The sequence below is a fragment of the Lepidothrix coronata genome, unplaced genomic scaffold (genome assembly GCF_001604755.1).
Source record: "Lepidothrix coronata isolate B3197 unplaced genomic scaffold, Lepidothrix_coronata-1.0 Scaffold110, whole genome shotgun sequence".
In the NCBI taxonomy this organism is placed as follows: Eukaryota; Metazoa; Chordata; class Aves; order Passeriformes; family Pipridae; genus Lepidothrix; species Lepidothrix coronata.
The window spans coordinates 1888679-1896465 of NW_016690290.1; the positions used below are offsets into that span (position 1 = coordinate 1888679).

Consider the following 7787-nt stretch of genomic DNA (forward strand, 5'->3'; position numbering starts at 1 on the left):
CCCAGTCTAGCGCACGTTGCTGGCAGGCTGGAGCCTCCCGACGCTCCCTGACAGCGGGTTTGCACTTCCACGCCGTTTGTTTACTGGCCCGGTGCCCACAGCCGCTGCTTGCTGTCCTTTGTGCAATAAACCGCTTTCCGTGCTGCTGCCGTGGGTGCTGCCCTCGGCGCTGCGGGTTCCTGTGCTGTGGTTCCCCGGTTCTGCGTGGCTCCGGAGCTGCCTCCTCCTGCCCTTTTACTCTACCTGGGGTCTTTCTCCCGCCCGTTCCCTGTACAATAAAAGCACCGTGGAGCACAGCCCTGTCTGTCGCCCTCTCCTTGCCGCGGGTCCCCGCGCGGCTCAGCCGCAGGAACGGGCTGCCCGAAGGGGGAGCCCCTCGGTGATGCTCCCCGGGATGCGGGGCCGGACTACAACCCCCGGCGTGCAGCGGGCAGGGCGGAGCCGCCGCCGCGCTGCCGCCGCCGAGCCCGGCCGGGGCTGGGACCGGCACCGGGGCCGAGCGGAGCGGGTCCGCTCCCACCGCCCGGTGAGTGGGGCCGGGCTGCGGGGGTGGAGGGGCACGCGGGGAGCCCGGCGACCCTCTGGGGCAGCGCCGCGTCCCCCGGGGCATCCCCTGCGAGCGCGGAGTGGCCGTCACCGGTTCCGGGCCTTGCTTTTCGGGGCGGGGGGCGCTGCCGGGGCTGTCGAGTCACCCCTGGAGAAACGCCTGCTCTCGGGGTCTGCGGCTGTCAGAGTACGGCGGCGTTGCCTGGGGGGAAAGGACCCTTCAGTATCCTCCCCCGGCCCTGAGAGAAGCATCGACCCCCTGCAGCATCCTCGGCCGGGTGGGAGCTGCAGCCCACGCGGACCCACCGGCCCGTCCCCTCCACGTTCCTGCCCACAGGGGAGAGGGCAGCCCTTCCTCACCTTTCCCAGAAATCTTTGAAGAGGATTCATAGCAAAAGCACAGGGTTTAAATAGCCCAGATGCAAAGGGTGGGCTGGGCAGGAAGAGTCTCTGTAGATGTCGTCTACGGAAAAAAAAAAAAAAAAAAAGAAAAGATATTTCCCTTGAAAAGAGATTTCCCGTGGCCGTGTAGGTCCCTGCAAAGCCCTGACAGGTTGTGAGGGTTGATTTCCTCCAGCGTGGAGGCACTGAGATGAGATCTGGGCTGTCCCACCCCCAAAAGCTGCGATGCTGGAAACACCAGATCTTCAGGTCCAAAAGCTTCTGAGACATGTGCCAGTGTTCACCCTGGGCGTGCACTGGAAGGGGCCAGTCCTGCTTTTCCTGGTGACATGGTGTTCCTGCTGCACATGTGGGTCATTCCCGTTGAGCTCAGCCTTGCCCTTTACCCAGGATCACGTGCACAGTGGCTCTTGCAGAGCTTGCAGGAATTGGGGTTGGAAATCAGGAAGCCGTGACGCTGGGTCTCGTGCCCACAGAAAGGCGAGTCCTGCTGTGAGGCTGCAGCTCCCCAGCCCCGGAGGTGGGGCTCAGCCCCCCATCCGGCAGCAGCAGTGTCCTCTCCCTGGATCTGGGGCACGAGAGGTGAGTTCTCCTGCTGTGTCTCTGCTGGTGTGAGGACACCTGCGTGCTCTTACCCCCCCAACTGAGACCCAGGGAGCTTGTTTTCCCTGTGCCTCCATCTGATGCCCAGGTTGTCCCTTGTTAAGGTAATTTAACTAACACTTAACCGTGTCCTTCATCATCCCCTTCTAGGAGCAGGGAGGTGCCTGACCCCCGTGTTGCTGCATCCCAACCTGCCTGTTTGCTGCTCTCCCTGCCTGATGGAGCCAGTGCTGGCAGAGGACCCTCCTCGAAGCGACGGGCTGAGCCTGGTGCAGGACCACTAGTGGGACGTGGACAGTGGCGTGTGGCACCCTAGGAAGGACGATGGCTCAGGGCACTGGGAGCATCAACAGCGACTACAAGGACTGGGAGTGGAGCGACGATGCTGGGGAACGGGCCAGGCTCCTGCAGAGCCCCAGCGTGGAGACAGTGCCCAAGAGCGCAGAGAGCCAAGGGAACGGTCTGGGGGCCACGTCGGCTCTGGGGGCTGTCTTCATTGTGGTCAACGCCGCCCTCGGCGCTGGGCTGCTCAACTTCCCTGCTGCCTTCAGCATGGCCGGCGGCGTGGCTGCCGGTGTCACCCTGCAGATGGTGAGAGGGTGGGGAAGGGAAACTCCCCTAAAGTCCCCGTCCCATCCTGGGAGGGTGCACGGGAGGGACATGGGGAGCCCCAGAAAGGGCTCAGGGAGGACCAAGCTGCTGGAAAGAAGCTCTGTTGGGTGAGGCACACCAGAGATGCTCAGTGTGTTCAGGGGTGGCTGCCCAGGGTGGCTTTGGGGACCATGTCATGTTGTTGCCTCAGTGTCCCCCTCCCTGTCTCTTCCCCACCCTAGTGCATGTTGATCTTCATCATCGGAGGTCTGGTCATTCTGGCATACTGCTCTCAGGCCAGCAACGAGCGGACCTACCAGGAGGTTGTGTGGGCTGTCTGTGGGAAGGTGCCTGGTGTGCTGTGCGAGGTGGCCATCGTCGTCTACACCTTTGGCACCTGCATCGCCTTCCTCATCATCATCGGAGACCAGGAGGACAAGAGTAAGTGTGTCCCACAGAACAACCAGTTGCTGTCCCTTCAGCTGGAAGGGACAACCTGATTGCCCTGGCTGTTCCCACAGTCATTGCTGCTCTGGTGAAGGAGCCCGAGGAAGCTGGGAGCAGCTGCTGGTACACAGACCGCAAGTTCACCATCAGCATCACCGCCTTCCTCCTCATCCTGCCCCTCTCCATCCCCAAGGAGATCGGCTTCCAAAAATATGCCAGGTCGGTAGGGAGAGTCCTCCAGGTCTGGGAGTCAGGGTAGGCCAGCCAGAACCCACCTAAGCACACAGAGTGGGGAGGCAGAGCACTGATGGTCTCCTGTCCCCTCTCGCAGCTCCCTCAGCGTGATCGGCACCTGGTACGTCACGGCCGTCATTATCATCAAGTACATCTGGCCTGACAAGGAGCTGGTGCCTGTGGAGATCCCCACCAGGTGAGAGGCAGTGACACAATGCTGATGGTGCCATCTCAGCACTGCAGAGCCTGGCAGGGGTGTGGGAGCGAGGGCTGCAAAGGGCTACAAATCTTTCATGAGTCTCATCCCTGGACTTGGGGATGCTGCATGTTGCTGCCTTAAGCTCCCAAGTGGCTGCACCTCTCCATGTTTCAGAGGAGCAGGTGATGAGGAAGAGGAAGAGGACCTCTTGAAGGTCCCCACGGCTCCATTGCAGGTTTTGAGGAGCATTGATTGACTTTTAGCTCTGATACATCCGGGCCCTGAGTTCCCTGTGCAGTGCTTGTGCTCACCCAGCAACAAGGGCTGTGTTTACTTTGGGATAATTTTGGTATTTCCTTGGCCAGCACAGCCTCTGTGGCTTGTTCCCTCCCTCGCAGCGTGGGCATGTTTCTGGAGCCAGTGCAGGCAATGGAAATTTTTGGGCAGAGCAAAGGTTAGACCAGTTTTCTGCGCTGCCCAACTAGATCCTTGTTTTTTACTGATACTTTTACTTTTGTATGCTCAGGTTGGGCTAGTTCTCTCTCAGTGAAAGGCTCCGGTTGTCAGGGAGTGCCAGGTCCCACTCACTCCACACAGTGGTACCATGCTGGGTAGGGGGATGCAATAACAGCAGACACTGAGCACTCCCAGCTCATCCTCCCCTGGGCACTGGTTGGGGGGCACAGGGGGCCCTGGTCTGACTGGTGGGTGTTTCTCTCCCACCAGCCCCTCCACCTGGACAGCTGTCTTCAATGCCATGCCCACCATCTGCTTTGGGTTCCAGGTAAGGCCACGAGCCCAGCACTTCCTTTCCATGCCATTGCTGCTTGGGTTGGGGACCAGCATGATCCAGGGATTCTCCCCTGGGTGATTGGCTAAAACCCTCCCCATGTGCTCACTGCACAGCTTTGGGAGGGGGCTGAAGCCTTTTTAACATCTCACCACCTCTGGATGGAGGCGGATCCATTTTCCCCCAGCTGGGAAGTCCAGGGAAGCCTGTCACCCCACTTTTTCTTCCCCAGTGACAAACCTGGGGGGCTCAGGATATCACAAGCCTGGGATATCACAAGTGGGATGCTGCATGGCTCAGCCCATCGTGTATCCCTGTATGTCTCTGTGTCCTGGCAGTGCCACATGAGCAGCGTGCCCGTGTTTAACAGCATGAAGCAGCCGGAGGTGAAGACCTGGGGGGCAGTGGTGACAGTAGCCATGGTGATCGCTCTCTTTGTCTACACAGGCACTGGTGAGTGAGGGGGTGGTACCACATGGGTGTGGCACAGTCCTTGGAGAGGCTGTGAACTTCTGGAGGGCAGGGACCCTCTGGTCAGCAAGAGTGGAAAGGGAGGGGAGTCCATCCAACCCCCTCTGCAGTGTGCCCTGTGCCATATCCATCCAAGTCTGGTCCTTCAAACACAAGTGCAGGAGACTTTTCCCTGTCCACTGCTGACTGCTCCCTTCCTGGCAGGTGTCTGTGGCTTCTTAACCTTTGGAGCTGGGGTGGACCAGGATGTGTTGATGTCCTACCCCTCCAATGACATCCCTGTTGCCCTGGCCCGGGCCTTCATCATCCTCTGCGTGCTGACATCCTACCCCATCCTGCACTTCTGTGGCCGGTGAGCACTGGGAGAAGGCAGGGGCTGGTGTGGGCAGGAGGGGCAGCACAGGGAAGCCCCCCTGCCCTGGGTCTGTGCCCACAGGGCTGTCTTGGAGGGTCTCTGGCTCCGCTACACCGGGGTGACGGTGGAAGAGGACGTGGTTCGGGAGCGGAGGAGGCGCCTGCTTCAGACCATCAGCTGGTTCCTCCTGACCCTCCTCCTGGCTCTCTTCATCCCTGACATCGGCAAAGTCATCTCTGTCATCGGGGGCTTGGCCGCCTGCTTCATCTTTGTCTTCCCAGGTAGGGCATCCCGGGATGCTCAGGGGCTGGCAGAGGTCTCTTGGCCTTGTGTCTTGAAGAGGGAGGGAACAGGATGGTGCCTGGAATCAGGAGGTTTTTAGAGAAGGACAAAAATATGGCATGAGGTTGGTTGGCAGCCCAACTATTTTGACTGGACTCTGCTCTGTAACAGGGAGTGTGGCTCCCTGGCTTGTGGGATGTCTGCTTGGTCCCCAGGGCACAGTCCTCATCTGGGTCTAATTTGCCTCCCCTGCCTTTCAGGGCTCTGTCTGATTCAAGCCAAGCTCTCCGAGATCCAAGAAACCAGGGCAATCAGGTAACTGAAATGTGCTTTCCCTCTCCCCCATTCCCCTGTGGGTATTGGGGTGAAGGTCCCCTGTAAAATGTGCCCTGTCCTCCTGCATCCACAGCTGGTGGGCCCAGGTCAGCTACGGGGTGTTCATGGTCACCCTCGGAGCCTTCATCTTCGGACAGACCACTGCCAACGCCATCTTCCTGGATCTCACTGCCTGACTTCTCCAGGCTGGACTGCACTGCTGCTGCTGAGGGGACGCAGATTCCCCCTAGGACCAAAGGGAAGTGGGAAGAAAACACGTTGGCGTGTTGGGAAGATCCAAGAGGAGCGTTGTAACTTGGGGCTTGGCTGAACAAGCCCTGTGGTGGTTCGTATCTCATTGTCTTAAGGCACCAGGCAGTCAGGTTTCTCTCAGCCCTGGCTCCCTGGTGAAGCCAGAGCAACACTACAAGGGGAGCTGTAGTCCAGGGCAAGCTCTTTCTGTCCCTCAGGGTGGACATCACTCTGTCAGGCATCACTAAGGGGTCGTGGCTGGGGTCTGTGAAGCCGAGCTGCTCTCATCCGTGTACCCCCGTGCTGGTGGAGCTCCTCTCCACAGCTCAAACTCCTTCTTCTCCCAACTTTGGAGGGAGAAAGTGTGTTTTGCATAAAGGGAACTAGTAATCATGTTTACCAGACAGGGTGACACCCCTGTAGTCATCTTCTGTGTCAATGTTTGGTTTGAACTCTGCTTTCCTGTGGCTCAGCTCACTGGTCTCCTGCCCCTCTGCCTGGGCTGCAACTTCCTGTTACAAAGGGGGACTGTTGCCTTCAGCCTGATTTTTTTTTGGGGGGGGGTGGGATTAGGATGACCCTAGGGTAGGGATGCACCAGTGCAGTGTTTTCCCTGCAAGAGGCTGATCACTCAGTAGAGAAGTTGCAGTGACTGCATCGAGCTACTGAAGGCACTACACTAGAGCAAAGCTCTTCTCCAGATTTCCAATCCTGTTCTTCCAGGTGTCCAGGGAACGGGACTGGGCCAGGTGTAGGTTTTAAGGAATGCTTTGGAGATAAAGCAGTCAGTATTAATCTGTTTTATATTGTCCCCTGTGGCTGGTGTTGCTGCGGGCTGTCCCTCTGCTGCCTGTCTGGATGATCATTTCATTCCTGCTTTTGCTGGGTTAAGGAGCTCCCCCAGCTGCACATTTGGCTGGGGGAGTTAAACCTCAACAGCAAACGGCTCTTGTTATGTCTCTGAGGTTTTTTTGACCTTGTTTGGCTACTAAACCCCTGGGAGAGGGAGGAATTCACGTGTCCCTATTGCTGCAGCTGTGAGGAGGGTCCAACCATCCTTGTGCAAAACCTTGCCCTTCCTCTCCACCATCTTTCTGGAAGCAGCCCAGGCTGTCATGGTGGGAACTCCAGTGAGCCATGGCATGTGCTCCTGTACTTCTCACCATGGCTCTCTCCCTCTGCAACCAGAGGCTGCAGACCGGACAACAGCCCTTGGGTTCTTCCCCACGTGGAAACTTTTGGGTTTTCCTTATTAACACTCTCTGTGTGTAAATGGGGATCTCCCCATCTCTGCTCAGGATAGGACAGGGAGATCCAGATGGAGAAGGAGGAAGAAAAGCCCCAAGCACAGCAGGAATGTTTGAGGAATGCTGTGAGGGAACAGGTCCCTCCTTCCAAGGGACCTCCAGCCCCCGTGCCCTCAACTTTTGACAAAACCAGGCTCCAGCAAAACCCCACTGGTATGGCACCAGCTGCCTCCCAAGCCCCTTCCACCAGCAGGTGCTGGGGCTTGGGGGACCCTTTGGCATAAAGAAGATGTCCACTCCTCCTGGGAGTGTGTGGGGAGCACAAAGCCACCTCCCACGGCGCACAGCAGAGGTGCCGGAGGCTCAGCAGGTGCCAACGCCAAAATGCCCTCCAGTGCCTGTCCCCCACCAAGATGGGGAGGGGTTTGGTACCCGCTGGGTCTTGTGGCCTTGGCTTTTCCAAAGGTGTGCCGGGCACGAGGAGGTCCCATGGCCGGAGTGGAGGAGGACATGGTGTCCCACGGCTGAGGGCAGGGCAGGTGCGGAGGTGCTGTGGCTGTTCCTGTTTGCCTTACTGCTCCCCTGACTGTTTACAAACACCGGCCTTTTAACGTGTGTTTTATACGTGCAGAAAGCGGAGGGGCTTGGACTCAATAAAAGTGATGTTGTGGTGCGTGCGCCGGGCCAGCACGACGTGGTTTCTGTGGGAGGGGGACGCTGCCGGGCGGGATTCGGGGACAGAGCCGTGTCCTGGTTTCATTCCAGCTCTCTGAGCTTTGGGATGGATGGCGTGGAGCTGGTGGTCCCACCGCCTTTCTCAGACCCTCATCCCCGGGGTGTCCTCGCACCCAGGGCCGGGGGAGGCCCTGTGGGCACCCCAGGGCTGGCAGGCCAGTGTGGGGTGGCTGAGACGGGCGGGAAGGCGCTGAGGGGACATTCCTCTCCGGGACTGAGTCGTGAGGGTGCAAACGGAGGGAGAATTTCGGCAGAGGGGCCAAAAGGTCCCCGGAGCGGCTCGGGCGCTGTGACGGACCCGCCGCCGCCATGTCGCGG

General features: G+C 59.1%; 1 protein-coding gene across 3 annotated transcripts; it reads left to right on the top strand.

Annotated features, from left to right (window-relative positions):
• The first annotated feature begins 450 nt into the window (after nucleotides 1-450).
• On the top strand, nucleotides 451-5544 carry SLC38A7 (solute carrier family 38 member 7). Of its 3 annotated transcripts, XM_017824274.1 has the most exons (12): nucleotides 474-526; nucleotides 1339-1530; nucleotides 1702-2142; nucleotides 2385-2583; nucleotides 2664-2808; nucleotides 2921-3019; nucleotides 3749-3806; nucleotides 4151-4265; nucleotides 4488-4635; nucleotides 4720-4919; nucleotides 5181-5235; nucleotides 5330-5544. In XM_017824274.1, the coding sequence occupies exons 3-12, from the start codon at nucleotides 1876-1878 to the stop codon at nucleotides 5430-5432; spliced, it is 1389 nt and encodes a 462-aa protein (XP_017679763.1). In that variant the 5' UTR covers nucleotides 474-526; nucleotides 1339-1530; nucleotides 1702-1875; the 3' UTR covers nucleotides 5433-5544. The 3 variants fall into 3 exon arrangements, with proteins under 3 accessions (XP_017679765.1, XP_017679763.1, XP_017679764.1); XM_017824276.1 differs by lacking the exon at nucleotides 1339-1530 and having other exon boundaries at nucleotides 451-526; XM_017824275.1 differs by lacking the exon at nucleotides 474-526 and having other exon boundaries at nucleotides 740-1530.
• Nucleotides 5545-7787: the final 2243 nt, after the last annotated feature.

Coding starts and splice junctions, on each gene's coding strand:
- SLC38A7 (XM_017824276.1), top strand. CDS start 1,876: ATGGCTCAGGGCACTGGGAGCATCAACAGCGACTACAAGGACTGGGAG. Junction 2,143..2,384: donor CCGGTGTCACCCTGCAGATG/GTGAGAGGGTGG, acceptor TCCCCACCCTAG/TGCATGTTGATCTTCATCAT. Junction 2,809..2,920: donor GGCTTCCAAAAATATGCCAG/GTCGGTAGGGAG, acceptor CCCCTCTCGCAG/CTCCCTCAGCGTGATCGGCA.